At 36.3% G+C, this 18,217-nt stretch overlaps 1 protein-coding gene across 4 annotated transcripts in view; it reads left to right on the top strand.

Moving 5' to 3' along the window:
- The window catches only part of Nbea (neurobeachin), a 715,145-nt gene that overhangs the window by 159,646 nt on the left and 537,282 nt on the right, over nucleotides 1–18,217 (top strand). For 3 of the 4 annotated variants that reach the window (XM_029562257.1, XM_029562254.1, XM_029562256.1), the window contains exon 11: nucleotides 14,206–14,314. In XM_029562257.1, coding sequence (XP_029418117.1) covers nucleotides 14,206–14,314 — 109 coding nt within the window. Of the gene's footprint in view, nucleotides 1–11,993; nucleotides 12,100–14,205; nucleotides 14,315–18,217 lie in introns of all 4 variants that reach the window. The other variant, XM_029562258.1, reaches the window with a different exon arrangement.

The following is an 18,217-nucleotide window of genomic DNA, read 5'->3' as shown; positions in this document are numbered from 1 at the left end:
ATTACAAAGACTGGGGTGTTCCATGGGCTCCTGGAGGGCCTAATGTGACCCAACTGTAACTGTTCTTTTACAAGTTGCTGTAAAATGAGTAATTTCTCCCTGGGTAATGGCCACTGTTCCACCCAGACTGGCTCTGTGGTGGTCCAATCAAGGCAGGGAGTGTGGTAATCAACAGTGGCCCTTAGAATTGGGGGTCCTGTTGTTTTAGGGACCTCATCTGATCACCTATTTTAAGGCATCTCTCTTTAGACCCACTAGTAGAATTACATTGAGGTCTTCCAAGATATCTTGTCCTAGGAGCTTTGTAGCAACATCTGCAATTAGGGGTCTTATTGTTCCAACTTCTCCATCAGGGTCTTCCCATTTATAGGAATTTTTAGTGATAAATGCTTGGGAGGCTCCCCCTACTCCTACTAGTTGGGGTCCTTGTATTAATTCCCAGTGTGTAGGAACCTCAGATTGCTTTAAGATGGTTCTATCAGCCCCATTGTCAAGGAGGCATTTGAAAGTTTTGTTGTCTATTTTTATGGTTAATTTTGGATGGGCATTTTCTGTAATACTGGTTACCCATAAGGTCTGTGGCTTCCCTCTTGTTCGCAGGGCTGAGGGCTGCACCTGATGGAGTTTAAAGGTGGCAAATAAATGTGAAAGAAAGTTCCACACCTCTGGATCAGATGTGTCTGTTGATAAGATCCAGGGTGCAAACCCATGCATCTCATTCCAAAATTTTAAGCTTTCCTCTTTAGAAATTTTTAATCCTCTGGTTTTAAGTAGGATTTTAAGGGAACGAATTTGTCTTTTCTTTTGACGTGATTCTGAGTTTCCCATTGTAAAGAGAAGATGTTAAATGTTTTGCAGTAACTTGGCACTGCTCTGACAGGCAGGAGTTTTAAACTGTAGAAAAAAAATGCCTGTTTTAAATTTTTTGTCTAAAAGCTGCTTTTGCAGGTTACTCGCCCTTAGGCTACAGGAAAAAAGTTTCACTTTAAATCTTTTGTCTAACCACGAACCACCCTGAATTCCTAGGTGTTTGGCAGGGACTAGCTAATTTGAATTTTCACTGAACCGGTGTAGGTGTGGCTTCTGGAAGAGCCTCAGTTGGCTTCTGCTTTAAAAAAGTTAGTGCAGAGGTCTCTCTCGGCCCGGTGGACAAAGGTGTTAAGCGGTCACAGGCCTGCAGAGCACATAGTGAATTTGCTCAATGCAGCCAGCTGGAATTGCAGCTTGCTGAATTCCTGTGGAGAAATTACCCTGGCCAAAAAGCTGGTCATAATTCCAATCTATATATCCAGGTGGTGGATCCTGCCCTGGTTGAGGTCTTAGCTATTGATTACGAGTGTCATTTCTTTGAGCTTGCATTAGGCACTCATCTCTAAATAGGGCTTCCCATTGTACGAATAATGGACTGGGGAGGGTAGATCTACAAATGTCTCTCCAATCCTGGGGAAGCAGGTTAGTATTAAATGATTGTGGTATAGATTTAGTCCAAGGAGCATGAATGCCATCTTCACGTACAGCTTGGCGCAATTCCTTAAGTTCTGCTGCAGGAAGCGGATACCATGCTAATGGACGCTGCCTGGTTATTTGTAAATTGACAGAAAAAGCCTGTATTGGTGGGATTTGGGAGTCCTGAGACGGCTGAGGCTGGAAATTTTTAGGCTGGCAGCTTTCACTGTCTCTAAGGCTACACAGCTGCTTGGTAGCTGGGCGTGGCTCCACAGGGAGCGGCTGAGCCTCAGGGCTTGGAGGCAGTCGAGGTGGAGGAGGAGGAGGGGAATTTACCTGAGAATCTTTGGAAGCTTTTGAAATTTGGGCTTTAGTATCTGGGCTTATTGAATCAGCTACTGGGCAATTTTTAGGGTCTTTTTTGTCATCTAAAACCTCCCTTTTATTACTCTCTGGCATTTGTAAATTTTTCTCAATTTTAGGTGGGTTTTTTAAACACTGCTGGATGGCTGCCATTATTGGGAAGAAGGAGAGAGGAAAATTATGCTTTTCTTGGCTTTCTTTCTTATATGCTAAATGTGAAAGAAAGTTCCACACCTCTGGATCAGATATGTCTGCTGATAAGATCCAGGGTGCAAACCCATGCACCTCATTCCAAAATTTTAAGCTTTCCTCTTTAGAAATTTTTAATCCTCTGGTTTTAAGTAGGATTTTAAGGGAACGAATTTGTCTTTTCTTTTGACGTGATTCTGAGTTTCCCATTGTAAAGAGAAGATGTTAAATGTTTTGCAGTAACTTGGCACTGCTCTGACAGGCAGGAGTTTTAAACTGTAGAAAAAAAAATTGCCTGTTTTAAATCTTTTGTCTAAAAGCTGCTTTTGCAGGTTACCGGCCCTTAGGCTACAGGAAAAAAGTTTCACTTTAAATCTTTTGTCTAACCACGAACCACCCTGAATTCCTAGCTAATTTGAATTTTCACTGAACCAGTGTAGGTGTGGCTCAAACCTCTGAGGCAGGATAACAGAGCTGACTTAGAGAAATCTGCCCGACTCCAAAGCTTATAACTTTAGAGATTTTTTCTCTAGCAGTATTCAGATAGAAAAAATCTTTTGTCTAACCGCGAAGACTTCTAGACAAGAAAGGTAAAGGAGGAAATTTTAGAAGAGAGGAAGAGATTAGATTACCCTCCTGAAGGGGAGGAGGGATACTCACGGATCCTTTGCATTTCTGTGGGGCACCAGCTCCTAGCTGGCACGAAGTTCAGAGGCTAAGCTCCACCTTGTGAGAAGGTCCCACGAGGTTCAGGGGGGTCCCACGTTGTGAGAGGGTCCCACGAGGTCAGGGGAGCTCCACGTTGTGGCGCCAGATATAGGCGAGCACGCGCTGGGCTCTCAGGGTCCCAGCGCATACTCCTGGGCAGTGAAAGCTCCTCCGCTACTGAGGTCTACTCAGTCGATCCCGTCCCTATTTCACCCATATACCTTCCTCAGGATGTGAGGTCCACTGGCCACTTGGACCACACGGGAAGCGTACGAGGAACGGTGAAAGCCAGGGTGTCCATGAGTCGGTAACGGAGGAATAGCACCCCCTGGGGAGACTGGATCACAGGATTTAGTGTTACAGCTCAAGACAAGTGACTCAGCTCAGATCTCAGTGATTCAGCTCCAGCTCCAACTTTATTGGGGTAAAACTAGGACTATTTATAGTGTAGAGACAGTAGAAGAAATCTTAGCTGATAGGTACTTTTAGGATGCCTCATTTACATAGGGCGGTGGGCTTCTATCAGGCTATCAGACAACGCCTGATTAAAAACCTGGTAGCTCCTGTGCCAGAGGGCATGTATTTGTGGCGAGCACTTTAAAAGAAGAGTCAGGGAGGATGCCAGGAAGGCACTCTGCTATGAAAGGAATCTGCAGCACATGGTTTCCAAGCTCGTGAGCTATCCGGACGTGAAGAGACTTCTACTTTGCATAACAGAGGACCCCAACATTTCAGAGTAACCAGTTTTCATTTTATTATAAAAGAGAATCTAGAGAATTACAAATGGACTCATTGCCTTTGTAGCATATTTGAGAATTCTGCTCTCATTTTGTTGATTTATACACATGACTAACTGTAATGAAGCTAGGAAATGTAGTGTTCTACATATACAACAAGGAGTATAGCGTGGGAATTGATAATAGCCAACATTGTCTCTGGCATATTTAGTTTCTTATCTGGTAAATTTAATGAGTTGCACTGAATCTTGTTAAATTACAGTTCTTTGTTATAAAAGGAGATGTGGTAGCACTGTAATATTGTTTGACTAACTGGGGATGTATTATAAGTCTGTCCCAATATCATATGAAAACCGCAAGGTAGTGGATTATTGAGGAGAGATAAAGTGAACCATCTTAATTTGAAGATTCATTTAAATTAGGAAGAATTTTAAATTTCTTAGCATACCCCACTCAAAACAAGAATAAAGACTTAAGTGGAAAAAAACTATTGACCAACTACTTGAGAGCTCTGAAATATACACAGTAGTAGGTAGATTGGGGAAGAACAGGCTTCATAATTCCTTTGAGCTAGTGTTGTGCTCACTATAGTTTATGACCCTTCTGTATTTTCAAGAGTGAATTAAATGCACTAGACACCTGGAATTGAGGAGGAAGAAGAGAGATATTTTGAGAGAAACAAAAGAATGTGAATGAGAACCACTATATCTCCAGGAGAAACCCTCTGGTCCTAGTATATATTACTTGTTATTTTCTTTCCTTTACCTTATGCTTTCACGTCCTACCTCTAGGCAGTCAGTCTCATCTCCGTGAAGGCAGAGGCACCAATGGAACCCAACCTATAGTAGCTACACTCTGAGTGAGGCAGAGGGAGTGCTCAAAGAAAGTGAGACAGATTACCTGAGTTTTCTAATGTGTTTGTGTTCCTGTTGGTGGGCCTGGACATAGAGTTAGGAAAAGTGGGAAACTAAGATCTTGAAGTGAAAAGAATAGCTCCAGAACCAGAAAGTATCAGCAAGATCCTAGAAAAGGAAGACTATGGTATTATAAGCCTGTGTAGTTCATTAAAACCTCAGGCCTGCACTGTGTAGGCATGGACCTAATCCACATCAGGGATTCTAACCAGTGCAGTAAGGTTCGAAAACCAATGCAGGTTATAAAGATTGGAAATAGTTCAACTGTCAGTTTTCACAAATGTCATGATTTCTTACAAAGTCTCAAGGAATTGACACACAATTCCAGTTTTAGTTTAGTAGTTTTATGTTCTTTAGGAAGAATGTAATATATAGTGCTCTCAAAAAATTATTTTTCTCTCTACTAGCAATCTGCTATTATAGGACACCTAATTTAAGGATACTAAAGTGTACTTTCAGGGGCTGGAGAGATAGCTCCATTGTTAAAATCACATACTGCTTTTACAGAGGACCCAAGTTTGCTTCCTAGCACCCACATCAGTCTGCTAAAAACCACCTGTAACTTCAGCTCCAAGAGATCCAGTACCCCCAATATCTGTGGGCACCTGCCCTCCATGTACACACTCAACATACACATAATTTTTTTTTAAAAAGGAGTAATTTCAAAATATTTAAGTATTTGGGTGTAAATTTCATGAACTATATATAGGATCTATACACTTAAAACTGAAAGTTGAAAATTAAAGAAATCCAATATCTAAATGAGTTATATAATATTCCTGGATAGGACAGCATGGCATAGTAAAAACAACATTAAATTGTTACTTAGATTAAATGCATTACTAATCAGAATCTCTGAATATGTTTGTTGGTATGAAAAAAATGATTAAAATTTATATGAGAAGTTAAAATAACTAGGATATTTAAAGTAGATTTGCATGAGAGTAGAGTTGAGGGAATTATACTTAGTTAAATTTAAGACTTACTACAAAATTATAATAGGGACAGTGTGATATTAAGATAGTCAGATCCATATTTCAGGAGAGTTCAGGAATAAGTCTTTCACATCTATGGATAATTGGTTTTTAGTAAAGGTGCAAAAACACCTTGAAATAATGGATAGAAAAGGGTCATATGACCCAAATCAGCTATCAAGACTAAATCACACAGTTTATGTGAAATTAACTAAAAAATTGAGCCTAAATATAACATATAAAACTGTTAAAGAGGAAACATAGGCGAAACCTTTGTAACAGGCTTCATAAAGTATTCTTAGACATATTAAAACTGTGATTCATGAGAAGAAAAATAAATTTCATATCATCAAAATGAATATTCTGCTCTGAATAAAATACAATGAAAAGGTCTCTAGTGTTAGTTATCCCTCCCCAAACTCCCTCCTCTCCTTTCCCTACCTCATTTAACCATTCTAGCTCTATTATTTCCCATTCCCCCTTCATACTACCTGTTCTGTCCTCCTACCTTTCTTCTTAATGGTTTCCTGACTTCTGTGGGTATTCCTATTTAAGCATGCATACTTAAAGATTTGAAACTAGCATCCACTTATGAGATTGCTTGCAATGTTTGCCTTTTGAGTAACTCAGAATGATCATTTCCAACTCCATTCAGAGTGATTATTGCCAACTCCATCTATTCAACTTCAACTTTCAGAATTTAATTTTTCTTAACAGTGGAATAATATTTTTTGTGTAAATATGCCACATTTTCATTATCTATTCTTCACTGCTTCCATTTCCTGAATAGAGCAGCAATGAAAATGCAATGAACATGGATGAGCAAGTCTATTTATAGTAGGATACAGAGCCTTTTGTGTATATGTCCAAGAGTAATATACTGGATCATAAGATAAATCTATTTCTAGTGTTTTTAGGAATTTCCACACTGATTTCTGTAGTTTCTGTACCAGTTTGAAAGAACTATATGGAAACCTACTGTAGAAGCTTCCTAAAATACTTACATATACATATATAAAAGGAGTTTAAATGGAGTTGCCCTATAATGGTACAGTGCCTCTCCTAGACTAGCAAAAAGTCCAAGGTAAGGAAATGGTACATATTTTGGAGTTGTTGGTCATTGGGGTCCCATAGACCCTCAAACATTACAGTCTATTGCTGTTTCTCTTCGTTCCCCTCTAGAACTTGAAGGTAGGACCCTATTGTTGATGAAACCACATACTCTAGTCATAGAACGTGGAGAAATCAATTGGTACTGACCTGGAAGCTTCATCTCTACTAGATAGCTTTCCAAATGCTAGCACACTACTGAAGGAGAAAAGTAATTATCAGTTTACTCAGCTGTGAACTCTGCAAACCACAATAACAATTTTGTCTGACATGTTATACCCACTAGTGAAATAATGCCATGAATATTATGGGAGAAAGTGTTTTCTGATGGAATTTAAGGCCTGGCACTGTTAACAGGGCTAGAACCCATGTCTAGATAGGTGATAGGCCCTAGGGGAGAACTTACTACTAGTCTGCTTAAAGGATATAGTATTACACCAACTCCTAATGACTTATCCCCATAGATTAGCATATCTCTCAACCCTCATCAAGAAGCTTCTTTTTGCAGTAGATGGCAATTAACATCTACTTTAACCACTAAACAGTAGACAGTATGCAGAGTATATGAGACTGTGGAGTGCTCAGCTTTAAATGGGGCATTTGTATCACATTCCCTCCTTCCAAGGCTCTGGGGTCATCTCAGAAGAGGGATTGGAAAGAATAAGAACCAGAAGTGGTAGATGATTCCTGTAAAACTGGTTTTTGGACACAAGAAACCGTTGCACATGTGAACTCACAGCCGTTGTAACAATATTGCACAAGAACTATGCTTGCTCAAGCCAGACAAAATGCCATCATTGAGGGGGGATGTGGTCATGAAGCCCCACCTTCATTGTGGAGCTGCTGGGGAGGGCGAGTCAGTTTTCCTCAAAGACGTGGCTGCTGAGAGGCTACCTATAATCCAGCTGACGTCTGTAGTCCATGCTCATGCTGACAGCACTAGTGGACTTAGTGGGTTTTAAACAAAAGAACACATCAAATTGGGAAGGAATTGTTGGGGGAATATAGGAGGAACCGGAGGAAGGGAATCAGGTGTGGACTTGATCAAAATACATTACATGCATGTATAAATTCTCAGTAAAAGAATGCAAAGAAAAGTCATATACAGAACAAAAACAAGTAATAAATTTTTTTGGATAAAGGGTTTATATTAAGTGTATTTAAATCAATGTCAACTCTCAAAAATATGAAAAAAGTCCATTTTATTAAAATAGGGAGAAAAAGTACACCAAAACCCTAAAGCAGGCACTTCACTAAAGAGATTCTGAGTGTCAGAATAACTCGTGAAAAGATGTTCAACAAGATTAGCTGTTAGGAAAGTTCACTGTTTGGTACCACTGTGCACCTAATAGAATGGCCGAAATAAAAAATACAGTGACAGCGATATGCCAGACAACTCAAACATGGTACTGGATGGCTTTCCACAGGGTGCAACCACTCTGGAATGTAGTTTGACAGTTCTGTATAAAGTTAACCTGTTTACACCTGTTTACTTTAGCTACCTACTCCATGCATTTATTTATGAGAAAATGAAAACTGTTCACATACAAGCTTTCATCTATATAGTAGCCTTATCCACAATTGCCCTGCTGTCATCCTAATGCTCTCTGCAGATGAATGGATGTCCTCAGTGGCACATTAGTTCATGGAATACTCGTCATTTAAAAATAATGAATCTGATATATATACATTTACTGGAATGAATCCCAGATTTCATTAATCTGCAAAAGTCAAGAAGGGAGTCTCAGAAGGTTACATACTGCTATTCCATTTATATGACATTCTTAAAAAGTCAGAACTATAGCCGGGCATGGTGGCACACACCTTTAGTCCCAGCACTCAGGAGGCAGAGTTAGGTGGATCTCTGTGAGTTGGAGGCCAGCCTGGCTTCTATAGAAAATCCAAACCAGCTGTGGCTACAGGGAGACCCTGTCTCAAAAAGACCAAAAAAAAAAAAAAAAAAAAAAAAAAAAAAAAGCAATACTACAGTGATAGAGAAAAATGATTGCTCTCAGTTATAGGTGCTGAGGTCCTGTGAGTAAAATCTGTGAAGGGCTAGCACAAGGGCATTTTCAGTGTGTTCTGTATTCTGCTTGCTAGGTAACTGTATATATCTATTAATGTTCTCAGGATTGTTCCTAAGAAAATTAAATAAAAATGATTTGGTTTAACTGTTTTGTTATCTAAAAATAAAGTCAATTACAAAAAGATTGAAAAACTTGGGTCACATGTCAAATCTACATGACAAATGTTTCAGAGTCAAATGTTTTTTCTTTTTTTTTTTTTTTCTTCCTTTGACAACTTCAGCGCTTTTGGATATGCTGTTATTCTTCGCTTCTGTTAAATATGCTCAGACTTGACTGAAAGTAGAGTCTGCAGCACCTGGGTAAAGGATTAGCTCTTTGGTCTTACTGCTTTGACGTGCTTTGACCTTGAAGGGCATTGGAATATGCATAAATATTTAAGATCACCAACATGTGATTATCACCCATTTTCCTTTTTTTTTTTAAAAAAAACACCACCACCAACAACAGCAACAAACCTTCTATATCTTCCTTAGGTGTTAAGAAGTTAAATGATTAAATTTCTAAAGTATTTATGTGTCTGTGGTCATCATAATGATGGTTGAAGTTTTGTAATAGGTGCAGGAAGATTTCATAAGAGGTCATAGGTCTGCCTATGGAGGGCAGAAGAGGGCCTTGGGTCCCCTGGACCTAGAGTTATAGATGATTGTGAGCCCACTATGCAGGGAATTAAATTCTTGGGAATTAAACTTAGCACACTGCAAGGATAGCAAATGGTTTTAACCACTGAGGCATCTCTCCAGCACATGTATACATTTTACATTTTTGTTTCCTTCATGGCACATTTAAATAATAAGTTTTTAGACTTATGGGTTTTATTTATTTATTTTTGCTATACTTGTCAGAAGTAGACTACTGAAATACAAAATTAAACTCTTAAAGGAAGGAAAATATAATGTGTCATGATCCAATTTGTTTGTTTGTTTTGTTCTGAGACAGGGTCTCCCTGTAGCCTCAACTAACCAGCAACTTGCTGTGTAGACCAGGGTGGCCTTGAACTCACAGAAATCTGCCTGCCTCTGCCTCCAGAGTGCTGGGACTAAAGGTGTGCACCACCATGCCCAGCTTTATGATCCAATTTTTACAAAGGTCTACAGGGCGCTCCTAAGTATCCCTAACAGTGAGAGCAGCTCCATGTATAAGTCTGCTGAGGAAAATGTGGAAAATACCAAGGTGAGAGTTCATGACCAAGCGCATCCTTAGTAACGTCCTGCACTACTCGGTGCATTCTGTGCTTCCTTTTTACTATGTTGTGTTTCACTGTTTCTTTCACCCTATTTCCTTTGGTAGGAAGCTCTATTTGATGTGCTCACCAATGATAGACTGTGTGTGAGGATTTCTGCTCAGTGTTCTTTGAGATGGCATCTTTAAAAAGAAAAGTTTTTATTGAGTTTTTATAATTTCATACACCAGTTCTTAATCAAATTTAGGAATACCATATTCAAAAGAAACTGCTGAATGTACTTACACTTAGAAGTCTCTGGCTTGCACCTTTCTAATTTTGAACTGTGAAGGAAGTTAAGTCTTCTAATTTATTGATTTTCTTTTTTAAAAATAACCCCCTCCCCCTCAAGCCCCCAGTTTTCCCCCTTTAGTACTGGGGATTGATTTAGGGCCTTAGGTGTGTTAGGCAGACTTTTTTCCATTGAGCTACATCTCCTGACTCCCCCAACCTTTTTATTTTCTCCCCAATTTGAGGTAGAGTCATTTTCCCCATTCTTTGCTCCCCCCCCACCTCTTGAGTTTGAGACAGAGCCTCCCAAAATTGCTCAGACCAGCCTTGAACTTACTTTGCAGCCCAACAGAATGATCCTTCTGTTATGGCCTTCCCCATAGCTGAATACAAGCCTTTTTTCTGAAACTTTCCCATCCAGTGTGACAGAAATACCATAGACTATATGGTACTAGATATGTTTCATGATTTTAATAGTGTATTTTCGTATTAAATTAAGCTGTTTAAGAGATGAAAGCTCACAAAAAATCTACATTACCCTTGCCTCCTAAGTGCTGAGATTGAAGTCAAGTTCAGGCCAGCCAGGACTATGTAGTAAGACCCCATCTCCTGCCCCCCACCCCACCCCAAACGAAAGAGATAAAAACTTCTGAGAATGTCAAAAGATTTTCTCCTACTGAAACCTCTGATCTGACTTGGGACTTAATGTGCTTCTGAATTAATTTTGACTGCTACTTTGACTGTAAGGTTTCTCAAGAGATTGAATATACCATTTTATATTGGGAACAGGTGTTAGGACTCAGGGAAAATAATTTTTCATCTCATTTCTTCTTAATAAAAAGGTATTTATTTTAAAAGCCAACTGGGCCATGATATTGTGTGTGTGTGTGTGTGTGTGTGTGTGTGTGTGTGTGTGTGTTTGTAGCCCAAGTTTACTTGGACCTGGAACTCACTATGTAGTCCATCTCAGAGTGACCACGATCTCACAGTAATCCACCTATTCACCTGCCTCTCCCTCCAGAGTACTGGGCTCAAAGGCTTGTTTCACCATACCCCACTGCAATATCTTGCTTGTTTTAATACAAATCAAATCAAATAGGCAGCTCATATCTTCTTTGAGATGCTTTAGAATTGAGCTTAGGTTACATATTCATTCCTTATAATTTCACTTCCAAAGTAGGCATCTCTGTTTTAGTGTGTACCTGAATGCTAAAAGTACCTCAGCGATAATAAAACTTTCAGGATCTCATCAATGAATAGTGTCCATTAGTTATTTTGAAACACCAAATAGAAAAATTGCAATAGAAATAAATCAGTCTCTACTTACATAAATTTTGGTGGAACCTAAATATAGTCATGTACTTTCAATTAAAATTATTTATCTTTAGTGACTAAATATTCACATATATTGATGAATCAAGACTCTTGGAATATTCTCTAATTACATGGTTAGAAAGCTCTGGCTTCAAATATGTTGTTATAAGTATTATGCTATCTTTTTCATTGTTTCCCCCACCCCCAAAGTTTAGCCTTTATGTTTTATGATACTTAAATATTATTTCCTAACTTAATTGAAGCTCATTAAAGAATTGGAGGATGGCAGTTAATTGTTTAAGGGAAAAAGACCACATCATGGAAAATTATTGTCATTTTTCTTGAGAGGAGATAGGATTTAAAACTCTTAACTATTCTTGAAGTAGAACTGCTGCTCATATATTTATAAAAGAACTTCCTTTTGAAAAGGTTAGTAGCTTTATACCATGACATAATAACTAGTGTCCTTTTGTTTGGCAAGTAGAAACCTTCCCTGACATCTATTCCTAGGTGCTCCTACACTTTTCAAGAGTGTTCTGTGTTGTGTGCCTTAGTTTTGGTTGACACAGCTGCTTGCTCTTTTGGCTTATCCTATATATTTAGATCCTCTACAGATGAACTGATGTGTTCTAGACAGGGAGTGGTATGGAGGAGATATAGGAATGGGCTGAAGTATCCTTTATATTTGCCTTTGTATCTAGGGGAGTTGGAAATAGGCAAGAATGGAGAGAAATTTTGTATGGCAATACACAGAATTTTGCAAGTTTATTGTGAGCCCTGCAGCAATCCGATGCATTTTAGTTACTGGTAAGTTTGTTAAATTATGTTTGAAATTGTACCTCTTCGAAGATGGACATCTATTTACTATTAAGTCTACCATGTCAAAATTAGCTTATTTTAAAGAATTTTATTAACAAAGATGTGGTATTGCTATTGCATTGGGTTTTAGGTATAAATTTAAAAAAATTTGGTTAGTAAATGCATTTGACTTTTCAGTTGTCATGGTTAATATTAAAATGAAATGAACATTTTATAGATAGCATAGTCTTGTGTTAAGATTTTGGAATTACAACACAATATATACTGCTGCTTTTGCAGTGGAACGCCACTGTATTTAGAGGTCCAAGTTCAGGTATTAGATGATTGAGAATGGCTAGTTTTCTGACTTAAAAGATTTTTAAAAATCCACAGCATCCTTGTAATTTTATGTGGCTCTGCATAGGAGGGTGACTGACTTTAAGAAATATTTTCCTGCATTTTCTCATGTACACAAGGACCGTTGTGGGGCATTTCTACTTGGATTTTGGCAGTGTTAGTGCTTAGGAACCCACTCCCCCTCAAGCACTCATTTGTGTCAAGGTGAAATTTCATGAACAGATTAGGAAATTGTGTAGTTTCTATGTAGTAGCTTTCTTTAAATTTAAATAATTAAGCAGAAGTGTTGCATGTAATATAGTATGCAATTATTTGTGTAGTAACTTTGACTATTGATCCAATAGAATTAAAATAGACTAGATTAATAGCTGCGCTTCTTTACAAAAACATTGACAAAAATCCCCAGGGATTCCTTGCTAGCTGTGTTTTTCTTAGAAATGTCTAACTTTGATTCAGGAAAAGTAAAAGAATACCATTGATGTAATACTAATTTTCATTTTTTTGTGTGTGGTTTAAGTCAGTAGGACTAGTTAATGTAATTTAATTTTAATTTCCTGTCATGAAATACTTTATTTCTTGGTAGTATTTTTTTCTATAATACCAGGTAGTGTATTAAGCTTTCAATTTTTATAACAAAAATAATGATAATTTTGCTGTTTGTTCTTGTTATGAGAACACTTTTTTATTTTAACACAAAAAGCCACATTACTGGAGAAATATGGTTTCAATTCTTTTGAAATTAGGAGAGAGAGAATAATTTAGATGCAGATAACTAGACTTCTTTATAAACTTGAGCTCTCATTACCAATTAAAAAATATATGTAAGAATAAGTACTTCTGTGTTAGTATAAATAAATACTTTAGGGTATATTATAAAACATTTCAAATAGTTATTACTTCAGTTTCTAATAAAGTTCGGTGTATAGCATTTTATTATAGACTGCATTAAGCACATATGATGAAGGGATTTATACTTTCATTTTTAGAAGTGCTGTATTCATGTGTCAGTGATGCTGGTTAAAATTATATACGTAACTTGTGAAGAAATACATGCTTAATTCAATGCAGTCATTTAGTTTTTGTTTTTGTCCCCTCATTCACTTGTTCAGTGGACATACCAAGTCTTAACCTTTGTCTGGTACATATCTTTGTGTGCTTTTATATGTTTATATCACTCTGTAGTTAATTACAACTTTTCATTTCAATATTACATGAGACATTACTTTGCTCTCATGAACCTTTTTGAGGGCATGTATGAACATAAGTGGTATGTTACATTTCTCTGGGTGTTTTTAAAAGCAAATAAGTAATTATGTAAAATAGTTAAGAATAGGCATGTTCTTCACAAACAATATTACATACATATTTAGAATTCTTTGATAGCATGTTTTTCTAAACAATAATATGACAAAGCCAGTTTTATAGAATAGTGATTTGTTTCTTATGTTAGGTTTACTTGAAGCAGAAAATATATATGTATGTGTAATTGTCTTGTATAACTGTGTAATATAAGTTATACACAGCTATTTTCAGTTTATTGCATTTAATTTGAAAAAGGATAAAATTAATCTCATCTCATGCTTGTGGGAAGGTATATGTTTGTATAATAGAAGTTTACAGCATTTTTAAAAACAAAATAGAAATTAGATTTGAATGTTTGTTGTTTTCATTTGACATAACACATGACTGAATGGAGTACTGTGTTTATAATGAACATTTAATGATTACAAAATGAAATTATCTGTACTTTACATGCAGTGCTACTCTTTTGGCATTCCTGGTTGAACTACTAAAAAGTTCAGTAGCCATGCAAGAACAGATGCTGGGTGGAAAAGGCTTTTTAGTCATTGGCTACTTACTTGAAAAGGTAAGTGATATGTATTGATGGCTTTGTTGTGTAGCTTTTGTAGTTGGAAGCTGTCAATCACTAATCATAGTTTTTTAATTTACCTTTTGATTGTGGAATGGTAATCTTGTTTGGTAACTCAAGAATATTTTATATTATGAGTTGAACATAAATATTGACATGGAATTAAGAAGTGAATATAAACAGAACCTGGAGAAGTAATCTTTTAAGTCAAGTATTCTCTTACTTTTCTAGTTGTTTCTTTGCTGTCCTCAACACTTGTATTATTTTCCAGATATTTTATCATTTTATTTAATGGAATTTACTTTTTGTTTGGGTTTATTTTGCTTTTCCTTCCTTTTAGTTTTTAATTTTAATTTTGGTGGTACTAGGGGTTGAATCTAGGACCCCACATGCTAGTCATATGAACTAGGGCCACATATGTAGGGAGATGCTCTACCATTAGCTATATCCCTAGTCTTGATTTAGTTTTCAGTTGAAAAGTCAAAATATTTATTTGTAATAACAAATATAATTTTGTCCTCACATTTAACATATGTGAATATTTTTATTAATATGTAGAATGAACTATATGTTAAGATTTTTCCATTTTGTGTCATGCTGTTGACCTTTATTTTAGTCACAAATGTACTTTATGGTAATGAATGTTGAAGTTTTTATGGTCTTAGAAAAATTGCTTGTGTTCATGTGATTTCCTTTAACAAAGTGAAATTCAAAAAAATATTAATTGCCCCCACTAGGACTTGGTTCTTATCCATTAACTCACTAATTGGCTACTCTGAAATGAAACTATTTGATATATAGAGGTAAGATTTCAGTGACAGGGAATGAACTTATTTTTACCTTGGGAAGAAAACTGAGAAACTTTTGGAAACAGTATTTATTTTACTTCCACCTGAAATAACTAATAAATGTAAGATAGCTCTCTCTTCTTCCCTGAAGTATTGCTGTGAGAACAGTAGTGGATTGATCAGTGGGTTGATTGATGCATTGAATAGTGGAACTGATTTTTGGAGGATATTTTTCCTTAGTAACAATAGTTTTTAGTACTCTATGCTGGAATATTATTTTCTTGTACCTAGAATACTAAGAATTATTTAGAAGACATATTATAAAATATTCTCATATGAAGTAGATGTTGTCAGAGGCCTTCATCACATTACTGGGCACACCAGGTTCACTATTCTTTCCCCTTCGATTTTCTCTTCATCTACTTAGAATTTCTCAACCTAATTATAAAGTCACCTCTATCATGCTTAAAATTTAGCTTAAAATTAGAAATACTTTAAAATATAAATATGTTTAGTGCTTTCTCTTTATTAAAATTAATACCTTTGTAATTACACTGCCAATTTAATGAACACAGACTATCTTATGATTTTTAATTTGCATCTTTTTCTATTTATAATGACTCAGAATGTTTTTAGATACACTACTATTTCTGTAAAGTGCCAGTTTAAATCCTTTACCAATTATCCCAATATTCGTGTAGGACTTGCCACCTATAACTACTTTTTTCTCTTTGAATTTGCCTATGGTAGATATTTTATGTAAGTGGAATCATAGCCCAATGTCTCTTGCATCGGATTTATTTTGCTCACCATGTTTCCAAGGATCACCTGTGTTATGCATGCATCAGAACTTCATGCCTTTTATTCTATATATATTTCTGTTTATCCATTATTGGTTTATAGGTATTTTTTCTATATGCATATGGTCCCCTGATTATGATAGTTTGACTTAAATAAGAGTGCAACAGCATTTTGTAGAAATGATCATTGAAATTTTGAATGTTAACAGACAGATATAGTGGCATAAATCTATAATCCCAGCCCTAGGGAGGCTAAAGCAAAAGGGATGCACATTTCAGAGTAATCTGGGCTACACTGAAAGACGCTACCTCAAAAAAAAAAAAAAAAAAAAAGCCTCAATTAAAGCAAGTCTTTTCCTTTGCTACTGATGCAAGGAATGATTTTTCCTGGACAATGAATGTGAGCTACTGCTCCCAGGAAACCCAGAATCACCTCGGCAAAGCTAGCAGTGTTGTACAGTGCAACAGTGCACTGTGTATTGTTGCTCACCTATGGTGTTCAGTAGTTAGCTGTATTAATATAGTCTTGATTATTATGCTTTCGATTTACTATTAGCTTATTAGAATATAACCCCATTGTAACTTGAGGACATCTATCTGTATCTGTCTAGCCAACCTGATCCCATTTATTGGAAGATGATTTTTCTCTTCACTACAGTCTGATTTTTGCTGAAAACTCAGGTGACTTTATGAGAATAAGATTTCTTTTTCCTGTCTTGGAGAAGTACTATAAGAGTTTGTGTAGTTCTGTAGTGCATCTTGATATCTAATAATGCAGTTCTCTCTCTTTATTGTTGCTCTTCAAGATTGCCTCTGTACTTTAGTCTTCATTTTTTCATGTACATAAGCTCATCAGTTTCATCACAAAATATTAGCATTTTCATTATACTAGATTGACATTCTTATTAAATCTTTCAATTCACGTATTTGTTGTATCTTCTTTATTTAGAATATCTTCTTGTTTATATATAGAAAATTAACTGATTTTTGGTATATTTCTTTTCATCAAACTGTTATTTCATGTTTTAATTTTTCTATTTTTGTGATTTTTTTTCATGTACATATAAATACAATTATTTATATTGAACTTTTTCTAAGACAGAGTTTCCCTGTAGCCTCAGTCGGCCTGAGTAACTCTATATGTAGACCAGGCTGGCCTCAATCTCACATCTGACTCTTCCTTCAGTGAGCTGGGGTTAAATGTGTGCACCACCACAACCAGCAATATATTGAAATTTTATGCCAATATTCCTACTCCTTTATTAATTATAGTTCCTTAGATTTAAAAAATTTTATAGAAATAATATCATCTGGCACTGACAGTTTACTTTCTTCTTTTAAAATATCTATTGCTTTTTTTCTATGAGACTTCTAGTATATTGTTGAATAGAATGTTCAAATAATAGACATGTCTTAGTTCTGATTCCAAATGTAATATATTTAATAATTAGCCACTGAGTGGTATTTGTGATAGGTTTTATAGATTTTTAAATCAAATTAGGATTTGATTTAAAGGATTTTTTAAAAGTGTTTTGTCACAAGCATACTGAATTTTCTATAATTTCCTCTGCTCTTCACTACATCCATCAATAACGTTTTAGTCCAAAACATCATCCCCTTTCACCATTTGTTACTGTCCTAGTTCAATCTCTATTGCGGTGATAAAACACTCTGACCAAAAGCAATTTAGGGGAAGAAAGGGTTTATTTCTGCTTAAAGTCACAGTCCATCATTGAGGTAGTCAGGGTAGGTACTAAAGCAGAAACTTGAAGCAGAAAACACAGAGGAATGCTGCTTGCTTGCTGACTGGCAGAGGTTCCTGGTTAACTAGATTTCTTATACAGCCCAGGGAATGATGCTGCCCACAGGGAGCTGTTTCATTGTACATCATAAAGATAATCCCCACAGACATGCCCATGGGCCAATCTAATCTGGGAAATACTTAAATTGAGACTCCATTCTCAGATAACTTGAGACTGTGTCAAGTGATAGCTAAAACTAACTTAAGATTTTGACACACTCCATTTTTTATTTCTACTCACATGACCTCCTTAAATGTACCAGATCTTACTGCTACATTCTTGTTAACTGAATCATAATTCTCATAACCTCTGACATGGTATCTTACCTCTCTCCTTCTTGCTTTCACTATATTATCAATATTGGCCATATTAGGGTCTTCTTTGCCTTGCTCCTAAAAATGTAAACACATGTGGTCTCAGTACTTTTATATTTCTTTACTCAGTATTTTGTTATTTGTTCTACACATATCTAAATACCTTGATTGTGTGTTTTATTTAGGATTTTGATGA

This window comes from Nannospalax galili, unplaced genomic scaffold (assembly GCF_000622305.1).
Source record: "Nannospalax galili isolate Female #2095 unplaced genomic scaffold, S.galili_v1.0 scaffold1354, whole genome shotgun sequence".
Classification (NCBI taxonomy): Eukaryota; Metazoa; Chordata; class Mammalia; order Rodentia; family Spalacidae; genus Nannospalax; species Nannospalax galili.
This window is presented reverse-complemented; position numbering and strand designations above follow the sequence as displayed.